Source organism: Peromyscus californicus, unplaced genomic scaffold (assembly GCF_007827085.1).
Source record: "Peromyscus californicus insignis strain IS unplaced genomic scaffold, ASM782708v3 Scaffold_3__1_contigs__length_106647218, whole genome shotgun sequence".
Taxonomy (NCBI): Eukaryota; Metazoa; Chordata; class Mammalia; order Rodentia; family Cricetidae; genus Peromyscus; species Peromyscus californicus.
Window position 1 is genome coordinate 73950650 of NW_026294551.1, and position 17901 is coordinate 73968550.

General features: G+C 43.7%; 1 protein-coding gene across 1 annotated transcript; it reads right to left on the bottom strand.

The window, feature by feature from the left end:
* Positions 1–588: 588 nt before the first annotated feature.
* Positions 589–3211, bottom strand: LOC128122006 (olfactory receptor 10). Its single transcript, XM_052757188.1, has one exon. The coding sequence runs from the start codon at positions 3186–3188 to the stop codon at positions 2253–2255; it is 936 nt and encodes a 311-aa protein (XP_052613148.1). The 5' UTR covers positions 3189–3211; the 3' UTR covers positions 589–2252.
* Positions 3212–17901: the final 14690 nt, after the last annotated feature.

The window sequence follows — 17901 nt, forward strand, 5'->3', positions numbered from 1 at the left end:
GCTTGGACTTGCCTAGACTCAGTGTGCCAGGCTCTGCTGACTCCCCATGGGAGACCTTGATTTGGAGGATGTGGGGATGCGGGGGGGCTTGAGAGAGAGGGCTGGGGTGGGAGGAAGGAGAAAGGGGTATCTGTGGATGGTATATGGAGTGAGTAGAAAATTTCTTAATAAAAAAAAAAATGAAAAAAAAGAAGTTCCTGAAACTAACGAGAAGTACACCAGTCTTCCCCAAGTTTACACAAGCAGAGACAACTGCTATGGAGAAGACATTCCATCTGACTGGCTGAGACACCTGCAAGTTGGGCAGGGAAGTCCAGTCCAGGAATGTGACTTTCCTGTGCCATCACCAATACTGGGATGGGCTTTTTGGTAATGCAGCTGCCTTTGAGCCTTTCACACTCCTGTAAGTGACCCCAAATGAATTCCCTGGTTAGCTAAGGTAGAGTTGGATGAAATAACTTCTTTGGTTTGTTATGGTTGCTCTATCTTAGGTGAGTAGATGTTTCCTCACATCTGCCCAGGAAAATCCACAAAATACCTTTTGAGGTGAAAATTGTATTTTTGCATCAGCCAAAGAATACAGCAAAATATAACAACTTTGGCAATACTGAGAAAGGATTAATGACATGGTTAGCAAAATGAGTTGCAAACATAAGCAAAATCAGTGGAAAATTATAATAAAACATGATTCAGTTAACACAAAATTTACCATACTTTCAAAAGTCTATCAACAAAGATCCCTGCACTTGTAAACACCAAACCACCATTTAAATACATGGAAGTAAACAATAGTGATAGAAGACTGATAGTCAAATAAAAGAGAGATGAAGAGAAGTGAAGTGGAGCCCCAAATCAACTTTCACACAGCTGGTCACACAATAAATAGTAGCCTCTTCCCTTGCTTCTTTTAAATTTCCATTAATAATTTTTTCACAAATATAGATTTTATTCTATATAAATTTTTGCATCAGGACATATATAAGTTTAGATTTCTTTGAATTTTCCTTAGTTTATTATGTGTATAATCATTTTCCCTATCCTCACCTCTATCTAACAGGAGAGGAACGCTGCCAGTTGGCATGATAGATACTCAGGGTTATGCTAGGAGATCTTTCTTGCCTTGCTTTGTAGCAGCGTGTGTAATAAATGATTCTGCCTTTTTCTCCAAGAGGGTAAATGAACCCATGTCTGAATTTCACACACTACACAAAGCAGCTCTGCTCATCATCAGCTTGTTTATTCCAAGCTAGGAATGGTAAGCACTAGCATAAGAGGCCTTTACAAAAGACCCCGAGTTATGACTGAAGCCAGATAGGGTCACAATACATCAGGAAAATGGTGTGATGTTGAGGCCCCACTTAGACCTGATGCTCCACATCCATGCAAATGCAGGTGGCCCTACATAGATCCCATGTATTTTTTTAAAAGGCATGAAGTTGGGAGACAAAAGTGGTGTTGAGGGAAAGGATAGAAATTGGAAGAAAGACCTGTGGGTGGATATGATCAATGTATGGATATTAAATTAAAATGAAAACACAAAATGGATAGAAAATCAGAGTGAACCCTTGGGTCACAGTGTCCACTGTATGACACCACATCTGACTTGGAGTGTTGCAACTCAGAATTATAAATCCGATGACATTCAGACTTGCCAAGAACCAATCCAGTTCCCACAAGTGTTCACAGTACTCTTCCCTGCCAAGAACCCAGCCCATTTCCACAGGTGCTCACAGTCAACCTCTCCCAGTCTCCTCCTATGGAAAGTTGTTTCTGAATTCACATTTATCCTTGCTGAGCAGTGATGAGAGAGAGTAACTCGGAGAGCAGATCCGCACTCCAACTTCCAAACAAGGCTGGTATTAAAGTTCTGATGCCTCCTGGGGACTGTTTTCTTTTATTTTAATTTTATTATGTTTATTGATTTATTGTACACACACACACACACACACACACACACACACACACACACACACACACACACACGTATAGGGAGGTCAGAGGTCTTGACTATCTTTTCCACCATATGGAATTCAGGCATCAAACTCCAATCCTTGGCAGCAAATCCTTTACCTGCTGACCCATCTTGCCAGCCCAAGACTGTTTCTGTTTTTGTTTTTCTATTTTTATATGCTTTGACAGTCACATGAATGTACATAATTAATTGTACTTGCATTGACATTCAACTCCCCTCTCCCACTGAAACCCTCTGGACTGACAGAATATAAAGCTTTTCACTGCTCAAATGTTCTTTCCTATCCTGTGGCTGTTCCTCTCCCTAGCACCCTCCACAGAGCCCCCTTCACATCCTTGTTCCTCAGGGTATAAATCAGAGGGTTGAGCATGGGGGTGATGATAGTATAAAAAAGAGCAACAAACTTCCCCTTGCTCTCAGAATAGCTGTCCTTGGGCTGTAAGTATGTGTAGGTGGCTGAGCCATAAAACAGAGAAACTACCAGGAGGTGGGAACCACAGGTCCCAATAGCCTTTCTGCGACCAGCTGTTGACTTGACCTTCAGCACTGCCCTGGCAATCTGTGCATAGGAGCCCAAGATGAGCACAGCTGGAATTGCAACAATCACCACTCTGGCCACAAACATCTTGGCCTCTGTTCCTTCTGTGTCTTCACAGGCCAACTTGAGGAACACAGGCATCTCACAGAAGAAGTGATTCAGTCGATGGCCACAGAGGGGCATGGTCATCATGAGGCTTGTCTGGATCAGAGAGTTCATGAGGCCTCCCACCCAGGAGACAATCGCCAATGCCTGGCAGAGAAGGGGGTGCATGATGATCGTGTAGTGCAGGGGAGGACACACAGCAGCATAGCGGTCAAAGGCCATCACCACCAGGAGCAAACTCTCTGTGGAGCCCAGAGCGAGAAATATAAACAGCTGGGCCACACACCCTCCATAGCTGATGGTCCTGTCAAGTCCATGAAGGTTGATCAGGAGCTGGGGCACAGTGCTGGTGGTGAAGCAGAGGTCCAGGAAGGAGAGGTGGGAGAGGAAGAAGTACATGGGAGTGTGTAATCGAAGGTCCATTTGGGAGAGAGCAATGATGGCGGTGTTGCCAAAGAGAGTGAAGGAGTAGAAAATCAAAATATAAATAAAGAAGATGATTTCTAGTTGAGGCCAGTCTGAGAAGCCCACCAAAATGAAGCCTCCTCCCAAGCTGGTGTTGAAGCTTCCCATAGCTTTGGGCAGGAACAAGTACTTGAAGATAAATCAGTGCATCCTATGAAAAATAAGGGTTCATACTCTCACTGATTAGAGTATTCCTTAAGTACTCCTAAATGATGAGTTTATTCTCTGTTCTGGTATCCAGTTCACTTCCCCTCATCCTTCTAGTTTTACTTTTTTCTACTTTAGGCAGAATATATCTGGATTAGGAATGACATCATCTGTGTTTGAACCACCTCTCAGCCACCTCTTCATTCCTAGACTTTAGTCCAGCCTCTTGGTCCTGTTTCCATTACACTGAATTTTGGACCTACTCAGTACCAGGGGAATTGCTTTTAAAATCGTGTGAAACTGGTCTTGTGAAGGCACAGAGGTATAGCACATGCCACACAAGTGAGGACTGGGGTTTAGACCCCCAACATCCACAGAACCCACCCCCCTGCTCAGTGAGGCTCAAATATGTCTTTTACTGTAAGATGTATTAACTCACTGTGCCATCATGAAGACAGTATCTGACTTCTCATCCAATAACTTTATTACTGGCTTGGAGACAGAAGTGTTAAGAAACTGCCTAGTATTGGGGAAGCCCTGGTTTTATTGTCAGAACTACAAACATATTTCATTGTTTATGGAGACCATCCATATACAGAGGCACTCAAAACCACACAGAGAGATGAACATAGATACTCACCAATCTCTGTGATGTGGAGCATCAGCAGTATCAATGGCTAAGTGCTTGGAGCTTGATGAAAGGAATGAGATCAACACTGTGTCATTAAAAGATAATTTAAATGTATAAAAATGCATTAAATCTAACCCAATTTCCCCGTGTTATGCTTGCATATGTAACCTTCTCCTTAGCCTCTGGAGAACTGAACTCTCAACCAAAGCTGAGTAGGCATTAAATCGTCCTTGGACTCATTCTGAATCAATCTGTCCTTTCTCTGACTCAGTCATTCTCTCTTGGCAACACAAACCCACTCTAGAGAAATCACACCACATTTATTCGTTCCTGTAAATATTTATGGTGATCTTCAAGACTCCTTCATGAAATATTTAATAATAACTCAGCAACATTCTGTAGTATAAGACCAGAGAACAAAATGAGTACAGTCTGCTTAACTGAAATTCAAAGTCTGAAAGAATACATTACTTTTTAAACACAGACTTGCCAGAAATTAAGAAGAATTTTATTCCATCTTCAGCCCCTCTAATAAGTTGTTCTTCATTTAGTTTCCACAGTTTGAGCTATGGTTCTGTTTTCTGTTCCACGCATTTGATGTCTTCTATTTGTTTTGCACTTTAGATACGAGGCATCTCAGAAATTGAGTTTTGGAAGGGACTGTAAAACTGGCCTAGCTCGCCAACTCTGTAATCACTGAGTTCTGGGAAATAAAACAATTGTGTTTATCTCCCTCATATCTATCTGGAAGTTCATGTGAGACCTGTTCCTCTTTGGTCCTGACTTCATCTGTGATGTAGAGGGCTTGGAGCCCAGTTGTGATCCTAGATAAGTCTTGTTTATGTGTATGACCCTCTTCCCCAACAGTCTCACCTGCCCCTGCACATAACTAAGATCTAGAAGAAAGTGTCCTCCGCTGCACTCTGGCTCACTTACCCTAATCAAGACCAGGAAGGACCCGGTATATTATTAAACCACCCTTTCCACTCTGGACTTTGCCTATACCTCTTTAACTGCAGTGGCAACAGAATTATTTATCAACTGTGCCTTTGAGACCTCTGAGCCCCAATGTGGCAATTATAACCAACTGATTGGTTCTCCAAGATATTCTTGTTATCCTCAGTTCCTCTATTCCCCACACTGCCCAGTCTCAACTCCTCTGTTCCCCCCCACACTGCCCAGTCTCAACTCCTCTATTCCCCCCACACTGCCCAGTCTCAACTCCTCTGTTCCCCCCACACTGCCAAGTCTCAGCTCCTCTATTCCCCCCACACTGCCCACTCTCAGCTCCTCTATTCCCCCCACACTGCCCAGTCTCAGCTCCTCTATTCCCCCCACACTGCCCACTCTCAGCTCCTCTATTCCCCCCACACTGCCCAGTCTCAGCTCCTCTATTCCCCACACACTGCCCAGTCTCAGCTCCTCTATTCCCCCCACACTGCCCAGTCTCAACTCCTCTATTCCCCCCACACTGCCCACTCTCAGCTCCTCTATTCCCCCCACACTGCCCACTCTCAGCTCCTCTATTCCCCACATACTGCCCAGTCTCAGCTCCTCTATTCCCCACATACTGCCCAGTCTAAATTAATCTATTCAGGGTCCTTAGAACACACCATTTCACTTGGCTCGTGCAACTTTATATTGTGAGATTCCTCACATATCCCCAACTCGAACCCAAGTCCTGCTAGTCCTAAAATTAGATCCTATTCTGTGTCTCATACAATCCTTCCGTGTTCACCACAACCCAGGTGTCTTATTTCTATAGGATTTTAATCAAATCCTATGTTCTCAATTACATATGTCATTGAAAAGTTTGACTATTCAGGGGATCTTTAAATTCCATATGACTTTTAGAGTACGTGTCTCTCTTTTTTGCAATAAAAATAATTGTTGCCATTTTGTAGAAATTGAATGAAATCTGTAGGGTACTTTGGAATAGTGTTGCCATCTTAACAATATTTAGCTTCCCAATCCATGGTCATGGTATCTCCATTTGCTTGCATTTCTTTTGTTACCATTTTATAGATTTCTATATGCTGCATTTACTTCCTGGGCTAAATGAATTTCTAAATATTTTCTTTTTGATGTACGGTTGGTGATTTTCTTTCTCAGTCTCCTTTTGGAATTGTTCACTCTCAGGACATCAAAACATAATTGCCAGTACTAACACAGTCCTATGGAAACATAGTAGTTGGGATAATCTTGTTGTACACTGTGTGAAGATGTGTCTCTGTCCGTCCTCACCTGCCTAAGGCACCTTCTGATTGGTTTAATAAAGAGCTTAATAGCCAGTAGCTAGGCAGGAGAGGATGGTGGGACTTCTGGGGAGAGATAGGAACTCTGGGAAAGAATCTGTGGTGCAGGAAATTCTCCACCAGTCACAGAGGAAATTGATCATATGGTACTGAGTAGAGGTACTTAGCCACATAACAGAATGTAGATTAATATAAATGGATTAAGTTTCTTTTTGTTTGTTTGTTTTTGTTTTTCAAGACAGGGTTTCTCTGTGTAGTTTTGGTGCCTGTCCTGGATCTCGCTCAGTAGACCAGGCTGACCTCAGGACTCACAGAGATCTGCCTGGCTCTGCCTCCTGAGTGCTGGGATTAAAGGCATGTGCCACCACTGCTCAGCTAATTTAATTTTTAAGAGCTAGTTGGAAACAAGCCTAAGCTAAGGCCAAGCTTTCATACTTAATAAGAAGTCTCCGTGTCATTATTCAGGAGCTGGTGGTCCAAAGAAAGACCTATGACACATAGCTCTCCACACAGACATATGATTTTTTTTTAGATTCTCTACTATGCACTTCCCTTTTATGCCTGTGACTGGAGCTAAGAGGCGGAAAAGCAGAGAAAAGAGGGAGGGAACACAATAGGGTTTTGGGGACTGGAGAATTTTCCAGTCTTGCAAGATGTTGATGCTCGTGGACTCCGTTGCAGGTTCTCTCCCCTTCTGCACTGTTTTCACCAAACACATGTTTGGGGCCCCTGAACACAAAAGAGTGAGAAAATGGGCTGCCCCATAGTCTCCCAGAGAATAGGGGATTCCCTTTTCATCCTTGAGGCAGAACCAAAAGTTTGTCCTGGAACAGTTTATGTGTGCCCAGTGTCCACGTCTAGGCTTCAGACCGCATTGTACTGAGGCAGGTGGATACAAAGGGGAGGACATGATAAAATAACTGCTAGTTTGTTGGTCTTAAAATATGTTTTCCCCTTAATCTGCCTATTTAAATTTTAGGTGCGTAAATAAAAATTTTGTGTTTCCTGTCTGCAATTTATAGCTGCTTTCAAAGGGAGAGATAAAATGGAATCTGTTCATTCTATTTTCCCCAGAAATAAGACCACCTGGGACACAGACACACACACACACACACACACACACACACACACACACACACACACACCCTTTAATCCTATGACTCAGGAGGCAGAATGGATCTCTGTGAGTTCAAGGCCACACTGGGCTACATGAGAGAAACAGAATCAGGCAGTGGTGACACAAGCCTTTAATCCCAGGAAGTAATATGGCAGGACACAGAAAGCTATATAAGGCATGAGGAAACAGGAACTTGCTCTCTTGAAGCTAATGGCTGGCTGTTCTGCTTCTCTGATCTTTCAGCTTTCACCCCAATATCTGGCTCTGGGTTTTTTATTATAAATTTTTTAAGAATCATGTTACAGATCGTGCTGAGACTCTTTCAAGTTTAAGTTGTTGGTTCTTCACTGGACTGTGAAGGTCACCCATACTATGATGTATCTTATCTTTGGGCCTAATGTGTCTGAGGTCCCAGTATTGACCATGTAGGAGGCACCTGGAATTTCTCTGGAATGTGGGAAGTCTGGCCATTTATGAGGGTCATACTCACTTCTCAGGCAGAAGTCCTTTATATTTGACTGATATTATCAATGAAATGTTTATTTGCCCTGTAGTCTTTCCTAGGTACCTAGGGATTTTGTGTAGTGTAATTAAACCTCTATGTGCTGATGGTCAACCTATGTGTCTATACATACAAGTGTGTCTCTGGGAGCACTTAAGGAAGGATTCCAAAGCCAACCCTGGAGCTTTCATGCTTTCTTGGTTTATATGAGACCAATGTATATAAACCAGGCTGATTTGAGAGGCTTGGAGTTTGTTGTATGTAGCTTCTCCTGTCTGTCCCTGTAGTGTTAGAGGTGGGGGTGGCTGCAGTTCCCTTCACATCTCTGTGGTTTGAGAAGGCTCATCTTTTCCTACTTGTAGAACAGTGCAGAATATTCTGTTACTGACAGCTGGAGGTTTGAAAGTTGTAGTGACCATGCAGAAGAGCGAAAGCCATGTTTCTGGTTTCTAAGACATAGGTCCCTGCTTTCTTTGAAAACGGTGGACCACAAATTCCCATACTGTGATTGTATAGCTCCAGAGATGACAAGTGGAGCCTCTGGGAGGTGATTATGTCATGAAGGTAGGATAAATGATCAGATAAAGGGACACCTTGGATAGGTTCCCTTCAGGAAACAGGAAGTTGCCCTCAGCGGATATGGAAACTGCCATTGACCTGGGATGTCTTTTTATAGCAGCCCCACGTGGGCCCAGATAGTCCCAGAAATGAGGACCATAGGAGATACTTTGAGAATTCCAGGGAAGGAAAACTGAAGGAAAGCACCGCTTTAGCAGCTGTCGATGCAAGAATAAGCAGGCTTCTTTGCCCCAACGGCAAATGGTGCTTGAGATGACTGCCAGTGTGTTTCAGTCCCTTTCAGGAACAATTGATCCTGGAAATACAGGAGGCAGGAGGCCATGTGGCAAACTTTCGAGTATTTCAACTATTTAATGGATCCATGTGCATGTTCCTGTCTGTAAAATACGTCCTCTGTGTATCCATGATTAGGGAGGGGTTGGTAGGAATCATCTCTCTTGTATATTATTAAAAGGACCAGCCTTAGTAATATACTTCCCAGGGGCCCAGAAGAGAAACTACAAACAGTGAGAATTATTTTGGGGAAATGAATCTAAGTGCTCCAAGTTCTTTGTCCATCTACTTTATTCCTCTGGGATAAGATCCTATCTACACAGCTTCAGTTCTGTTCTCGGGCCTAGCTTCTTTCTTGTCTGATTTCTCTCTGCATTTATCTGCTGTTCTATGTTCTATCTTAATTTTCTCATCTTAGTTCCCCCCCCCATCTAGGTTCTCATCCATCTAGCTCTTTCCTATCTTAGCTCCTCTCCCATCTCCTTCTTTCTCATCTTGCTCTTTCCCATCTGGCTCTTCCTCATCCTGCTCTTCCCCATCTGGCTCTTCCTCATCTTGCTCTTCCCCATCTGGCTCTTCCTCATCTTGCTCTTCCCCATCTGGCTCTTCCTCATCTTGCTCTTCCCCATCTGGCTCTTCCTCATCTTGCTCTTTCCCATCTGGCTCTTCCTCATCCTGCTCTTCCCCATCTGGCTCTTCCTCATCTTGCTCTTCCCCATCTGGCTCTTCCTCATCCTGCTCTTCCCCATCTGGCTCTTCCTCATCTTGCTCTTCCCCATCTGGCTCTTCCTCATCCTGCTCTTCCCCATCTGGCTCTTCCTCATCTTGCTCTTCCCCATCTGGCTCTTCCTCATCTTGCTCTTCCCCATCTGGCTCTTCCTCATCTTGCTCTTCCCCATCTGCTCTTCCTCATCTCCCATCTCGTCCCTCTAGTTCTCTCTTGTAGACTTCAGTCTAGTTCTTCCCCATCTCAGTTCGTTCCTCTCCAGTTCTTACCCATTTAGTTCTTAAATTCTCTTTTCTCTTCTCTGTCTCCCCTACTCTGAAAATAAAAACTGCCTTTTTAATCCCTTTGGCCCTTATCTCTCCAAACTATCTCTGCTCCTGCTGTTTCTGGCGAGTGTGCTCGGTCGCTAGGTAACTTGGCTAGGCAACTTCCATCACAGCTTGATTTACCTATAAGTTGGAACCGTTTAGTTCTGAATTAATTGTTAAGGGTGGATCTAAAACTAGAGATAAGACTTTGGAAAGAAGAAAGTTAAGCTTAATTAGCACATCCACCAGGCCTTCTCAAACAGGTAGTCTGGACACTTAAGTCTGTTCTTAGAGAGTACAGATGTATCTCTGATAAGATATTTCATCTGTCTGTCTGGGGATGGTCCTGGCCAGATGCTGCTAATGAAAATAATTACAGAAAGGCCTGAAATTAGGAATCCTGACTGTGTTACTGCTCAGAAGGTTATCTAAATATTCCATTAATAGAGGGGAAATGTCGCCCAATAAATGATGGAAAAGCTACAATAGCACACAAGAAACTCATAGCAGGAAATGGCTAATAATCAAAAGCCAATATCACGAAGACTCTTTGAGCCTCAGCTTGACCTCTGGAAGGCCCTTGGCTTCTTCCAGGCATTAGCTTGTCATAATCAGTTGAAATCCTACTTTATATATTTTTGCAGCCTGCAGCACATCTCAGAACCACATTGCTTTTTGCATTCTGCTTGGCCTTTCAGGGTCAGGCTCAGGCCCACTCACACTATTTTTTTAAGTGCCCAAGGCCTCTTTCCTTTGAGCCACTGGATCATGCCTACATATCTTACCACTGAGGGTCTAGCCATCCTCAGGGTCAAACATACCAGTTTCTTTACAGCTGATGTAGTGGATCACTCTGAGTTCTTGTAGGTCAAAACATACTTTTACATTAGTGTTCATACATGGTCAACATTTCTGAAAAAAAGAGAAAAAACAAAACAATAGACTTGTGGATAATTATAGAGGATAATATTGGTGTTCTTTTATGGAATGTCATTGACATCTATAGCCCATCATCCAGATGATATAAATTTACATTATACAAATAGAAAGATGAAATCTATAGGGAAGAAAGAGAGTTAGGAAAGCCCTTCTTGTTGCACAGCTGCTGGCCCTGTGGTGAGGAGTGCCCATGAACTCATACAGAATTATTGATGTTTCTAAGTTGTGAAACCCACAAGAGAGTCCCAACAAAACATCATGCTGCATTTTCTTCCTATGGTACCCTCCCATGAAAGAATATCACAGGAGTTACAAAAGAGGGTAGTCCTCTGTACATCTAGAGGATGCCATGCTAAGGCATTGGAGGCTGTGCAGATCTTCACAAGGCCTCTTTCCTTGATTTGGATATGGTGTCTTGTCCCTGTATGTCATGTAAGGCCATGCTCTGTGAGGGTCTCTTTCTGGTCCTTGAATTGCAATTCTTTTGAAGATCACACCTGTCTTGTCCATTAAAACCCCTCAGACACTGAATTGTGCCTTCAAAACCCTTCCAGAAATCCCCCTGCCAACTACATACACTGGTGTGAGATCACTTCTTCATCTAAAGAATTTTCTGCAGTCACTTACCTGAAATGGATCCCTGCCTACATTCTCCTGGGTTTAAATCCCTGCCTACTCTGATTCTGCTGCCCTTAGATATAGGGCACACCTTTAACTATGACAGAGACCCTCATGTGAGGTCACAGAGGCCAGGTCTCACTGTCTGGGAAATCTCAAGGGCTGTCCAGGTGCATGGGTATATTTGGGGCTAGTACTTATGGGAAGTATCTAAAGGCGTCTTTTATGACCATTTCATGGGAAGAGGCTCAGATACAAGCCTCCTCTTCCTCTAGAGAACTTTACCCCTTTAGAGAACTTTACTCCTGAGAAGAACAAGTCCAGTGGAGATGAGGTATGCATACTCAGCTTCTATGTGCAAAGTGTAATTCTTGGTCTATCATTTCCGATGCTCTGGTTATCAGCAAGTTTCTCTCATCGTGAAACTTGGAGTGTGCCATCTGCTGGGTCCTGGGTATCAAACTGACTGATAAATTTGTCCTGCAACCCATTCCTTCACCAGCATTAAACAAATCTTGAAGTAGAAGTGCCCAGAAAGCAAGATGTCATGAAATTTCTCTACCTGGCCATGCAATGGTAACCAATGATTTTTGAGAGTGTCACTCACCGGAGAACTGTACAAGAACAGAACTTCACCCTGTACCAATCTGCAGTACAGGCTGGGTGTGGCCATCCCTTGGCCTCATCGTCCGATGAGTTGTGGGTGTCATCTCCCTGAGTCCTTATTTTGACAATTTCTTGGCACACATCCCACTGATATTGTAACTTTTTCTGCTGCTATAGCACAGGTCCTATTAAAGGTCACCTCAAGGACCACATTGTGCCTCACACATTACACCCTCCCACTTTTCAGTATAACACACTGTTTAATTAGGCCTTCATCCCAGGAATCTTGTATTTTTCCCACCACATAGCCCAAACCTCACTGCACACCTGCAAGCAACTCTTTCTGAATCCCGGCCCACCCCAGTAGACACTGAGTTCCCTCACATCAACATCACAGTCTTTACCTTGGCGATGAGCTATTATATGAGGTAACAGAGGCTTGACCACACCTCTGTCCAGCTTATTCCTCTGTGCCTGAGTGTAACATGAGGAACAATCATGCTTTCCCAAACTGTGCTGAGCACTCCGTCCCAGCACTGTAGAAGGCTTTCCCTGTGGTGAGTTCATCTTATGAACAAAGCCTGAACAAAAAGTTACCCTGTCTCAGATAGCAATATAGGGAAGATATGTGACAGCATTCAGTGTCCTCTATAAGCACTTTCACACATATGACATGGACCTGCAGACAGAGCACACACACGAGCACACATACAAAGTGCAAATGTCCATAATGACAGAATTAGAAGGCAGAGTGCTCTCACTGTGTTTACTCTGATAGGGACATGGATGTTTGTGTCCATATTGTGACAGCTGAGTACAAATGAAAGCATTGCTACTGCAAGGACTGAAGTCCTCAGGAAAGAGCAGATGGAAGTCCCCCGGGTGCTTTTCCTACCCTCCCTGGAGAAGCCATGAGTGCTGATCTAATGTGGTGGTCTAATTCAAACAGGAATGGATCCTTCTTCGTTACCTATGCTGGATGCTGAGTCCTGGTCTAGAGACACCTGTGCAGCTTCAATTCAAGGCCTCTCTCCTGTGGTGATATTGTGTTCCCCAAAATATTGTGCACCCTAATAAACTTATCTTGGGTCAGAGAACAGAACAGCCACTAGATATAGAGGCCAGAAAATGGTGGCACACACGCCTTTAATCCTATCACTTGGGAGGCAGAGATCCATCTGGATCTCTGTGAGTTTAAAGCCACACTGGAAACAGCCAGGCATGGTGACTCATGCCTTTAATCCCAGAAAGTGAGCCTTTAATCCCAGGAAGTGATAGCAGAAAGGTATATAAGGCATGAGGACCAGGAACTAGAGCTGGTTAAGCTTTTAGGCTTTGAGCAGCACAGTTCAGCTGAGATCCATTTGGATAAGGACTCAGAAGCTTCTAGTCTGAAGAAACAGGATCAGCTGAGGAATTGACAAGGTGAGGTGGCTGTGGCTTGTTCTGCTTCTCTGATCTTCCAGCATTCACCCCAATACCTGGCCCGAGACCTCTTAAGATTCATGCTACATTCTCCCTGGTGAGATGGGGGGGGGTCTCTCCCTGTGGTCTTGAGGGACCAGTCTCACGGCTATAAGATGTCTGATCCTTGATCTTTCTAGTTCTTAGGATGAGCTGTCCCTCAGGCAGGAACATTTCAATGACCTCACTACATTTCATTCTCCCCATTTAAGGCCTCAATGAAGAAGTGCCCCACACTGACTGAGTCAGTCACAATGAATTTCAGGTAGCATCCATCCCAGAAAACAGCCCAAGCTTACCCAGACACTTGGGCCTGCTTCGAATCCCAGCCCTCCTTGGTGGACTCTGTGTTGCCCTCAGGCAAAGAACACTGATATTACTGTGGCAGAGATTTACCTGTGAGGTCACAGAGGCCTCACCTCACTTCATTCTGAGAATCGCAAAGAGCATCCTGGCCTCAGTTACCTCCAAGCTTGGTCCATACTTATTTTCTCCCAAACTGTGTTAAGCATCCTTGGAAACACATAGATTTGGGGAAGTAGCTGGAAGTGTTTCACAGAGACACCTCCGTGGGATACACTTATATACATCTTGTCGCAGCCCTCCATCTTTTCTGAGGTCACTGCATCCTTGAGAGGAGGCACACAGTTGACAGTGCTGCTTCCTCATCTCAAATGTCTGAACTCACCCTGTGTCTCAGCATCTCAGATTCTCCATAGGCGTCACGGTTTATTGCTGGCACTCACCTGCAGGGTGCCATCTTCTGCCCCTTGCATCTGGCTCCAAATGGAACCATACCTCGTTTCCTATTTTCCCTCTGCACCGCTAATCTTTTAGCTTGTGGGGGGTGGTGGGTTGTTAGCTGAGTGTTAGGCTGCAAGGCCAGTGACCCTTAGTTTTAGAGAGAACAGTATGAAAATATATAGATCGATAGTGAATAAATACACAGCATTCACGAGCCACAATAGAGTGAATTGCAGACAGAGCCCAGAATGAGGTGTGGGAATCCTGGGAGCGCATGCTTTCACTTGTCCTATCCTCAGTGGACCTTCCACCTGAATAGCTGTGTTTGTGAATAATCATCCTGTCTAGATGTGTTTCAAGCCACTGTCCGCATGCACTTGCAGTTTATGCAGTGTTGGGAGCTCATTCTGTTAGCTTTCTTGACCTGGGACTCTGTCAAGTCCATGCCTTCCATGTGCAGGAGCTGCAGTCTCTCAACCACCAGGTTTCCAGTGTTTCTCATGACTGGATGGTGGGTGTAAAACATGACTGACATCCAACACTGGGGATTGCTGAGCACACATGGCCATGGGGCCACTGTGCATTCTCTGTAGTTATTCAGAATGTTGGAAAGTTCAGTGGATAAGTGTGAGAAGCTTTAAACCTTTGCCTGAATTAGTCTGGCTCTCCCTTTGGAGACCAAGTGTCCAGCTTCTGGCAGGAGGATGTTTTAGGGGAGTTGCACTGTGTTTTTGCATTCAGACAAATGACTCATGAGCATGAGGACCATGTGGGTGTCATTTGGAGACTGTGGGAAGTCAGAGTACCTGATGGAAGGACAGGCTTTTACAGCAGGTGAAGGAGTAGCCATTGTTGTGTCCTAAGCCTGGCCATGTGCTGTCTCCTGTACAGGCTGATTGTGGCTGTAGCTGGCCATCTGATATGGAACACAGGTTATATACAGATATATTTGGGCACAGAGAGATCTGAATCATTTATTATTGTGAAAAGTTGTCCCCTCTCCTCAAAGTATCACCAACTAATTAGGATATAAGAATTGCAAGTTAATAGTCATTACAATCGAACTTGTAGTCATTTAGGTAAGTTTTTAAGGTCAAGCAGAGATATATTTTAGATAAACAGGTCATCTTTGAACACTTCAGAGATCTACAGAATTTGGCATTTGAGATGTTTTAATAACATAGCTTTTTTTTTTCTTTTTTCATGACTATAAGACATGTCTGCTCCTGGCAGCACTGATCTACTTCAGAAAGGATAATGGACTTTGAAGAGATTCCATATGGAGTTTACTTTCTTTTTTTTTTTTTTTTTTTTTTTACCTTTTTAGAGCTTTATTTGGGGGGGGGAGAGACAGAGAAAGACAGAGAGAGGGAGAGAGAGAAAGAGAGAGAGACGGGGGGGGTGGAGTTTACTTTCATTGTGGCAAAAGTTAGCAGCCACTGGGCAAGAAAGTGCCCTTGCATCGACTGCTGACAGTATGCTGTCCAAACAGGACAAGCAGGACACAAAAGAAAGGGCTGCCAATTCTTGCCAAGACAGGGTAGGAAAGCACTTTAGAAAATCCTGCTTCACAGAGGAGTCTGTCAGATATGCTAAGCCTATAGGCTGAAAAGGATGCCCCAATGTTGCAGAGAAACCTCAGGTGACTGTCTAGGCAGCTGGTTGTTTCTGTCATAACTCACATTTTTTGGAAGTCGCTTGTTTGCACTTCCTGTTTAACTAGATAATGTTATTTCCTTCTCGGTCTCTGAGGGAGTTGTAGATTAGTTATAGTTTTCCTTGTTAAGAAATTCAGAAAAGAAACTCACCAAAGAGGTATAAAGTATGTAAGTTTGAAAGATATCAAAAGATAGTTTGAGTAATGAAAATTAGGATAGAAGGTAAATTAGATACAATCCTTTGGATTCACAAAAATAGGATAGATAATGGAGTATTTTCTCTGAATTTGTCAAATGCAAATGGACTAGACATTGTCATATATTTATTGCTTGCATATATATATTGTATATGGTTATTGTACTTATTGTATATAGTTTTTCTTATATTAGTTATCTTTTTGTTTTTTATTTTAGACAAAAAAGGGAAAATGTGGTGATATATTGTGTCCCCCAATATATTGTGCACCCTAATAAAGCTTATTTCAGGATCAGAGGAAAAAGCCAGCCACTATACTAAACATAGATGTCAGGCAATGGTAGCACACGCCTTTAATCCTAGCATTCAGGAGGCAGAGAGTCATCTGGATCTCTGTGAGTTCAAGGTCACACTGGGAACAGAGCCAGGTGTGGTGACACACGCCTTAAATTCCAACACTAGTTAACCATAAAGGTCTGGAGGTCTGTACAGACAGACAGGAAGTGACAGAGCTGGGCAGAAAGAGGAAGTGTGATGGTAGGGACAGAAAAGCATATAGGTGTGGGTATATAGGAAGAAGATCTCTTTGGAAGCTGAGGGTTGGTGAGGTGAGGTTGGCTGTGGCTTGTCCTATTCCTCTGGTCTCTCGGTTTTTACCCCAATATCTGGCTCCAGATTTTTTTTTATTAATAAGACCGATAAGCAATTTGTCTTACACACTATAATAGAATGATTTGCATAGTTTTTTATTTGCTTTGTTTTGGGGGTTTTGTTTTGATTTGGTTTGGTTTGATTTTTCAAGACAGGGTTTCTCTGTGTAGCCCTGGCTGTGCTGGAACTCGCTCTGTAGACCAGGCCAACCTCGAACCATTTGCTATAGTTTTAAGCAGAAGAAAAGAAGGGAAATTTTCAGGTTACAAACCCCTCCCCCCAGAACAAAAAAAAAATTAATTCATATTGTTTTAAAACTCACATGTGGATGCTGGGATGGAACCCGGATCCTCTGGAGAAACCAGTTCTTAATCACTAAGCCATCTTCTAGCCTCCTTGTTTCCAGTTTTATTTAATGCTGTCAAGTACTAAACTGTAGCTAGAGTTTTCCTGCCTGGCCCACAGTCAGGACAAATCTCTCTCACCCGCCAGTCCCAAGCCGCTCAAACCCGATCAAGTAAACACAGACACTTATATTGGTTACAAACTGTATGGCCGTGGCAGGCTTCTTGCTAACTGTTCTTACAGCTTAAATTAATCCATTTCTATTAATCTATACCTTGCCACGTGGCTTGTGGCTTACCGGTACTTTACATCTTCCTTGTCCTGATGGCGACTGGCAGTGCCTCCCCTCCCAGCTTCCTCTTCTCTCAATTTTCCTCTCTGTTAGTCCCGCCTATACTTCCTGCCTGGCCACTGCCACTCAGTGATTTATTCATTGACCAATCAGCAACACATTTGACATACAGACCATCCCACAGCACTAAACAGTCTTTGATTTTTTACAATTATTTCAAACGGCACCACACAAAGCAGTTTAGTGTGTTAAAAATAAACAACAAAAAAATTCCTCTTCATTGAAGGATCAAAGGTTTAAATGAGGACGAAATGTCCAAGGACATGCTTAAACGCTGACCCAGGCTAATAAGGAATGCAGAAACTGATTCCTCCGGGAAAGGCTAGCATGAGTAATTTGGGGATGAGCTGAATTCTAAGGAGAACATCGTGGTGAAGTCTCTGGGGGAGGCCTCAGATAAGACCGGCAGTCATCAGCATAGAGGTAGCCCCATTTCTCTTTTCCCAGAATCCCTTGTTGGAAGCTAGTGGGTGGGGGTGGGGTAACGGGACAAGTCAGTCGGAGGAGAGCAGTAAATTAAACTCTGTCAGTTCGCTAGCAGTCTCCGGTCCCGAGGGAACAGTAGAGAGTCTGGCTGCAGCCCCAGGGAGGGAAATCCAGGGACACAGAAAGCTCACCCACCAAGCAGTCAGCTGCCCATCCTTGCCAACTTGCTTGGAACTGGTGTGTGCAGCTGACCCAGTGTGCTAGGTCAAAATACCGCTTTCCT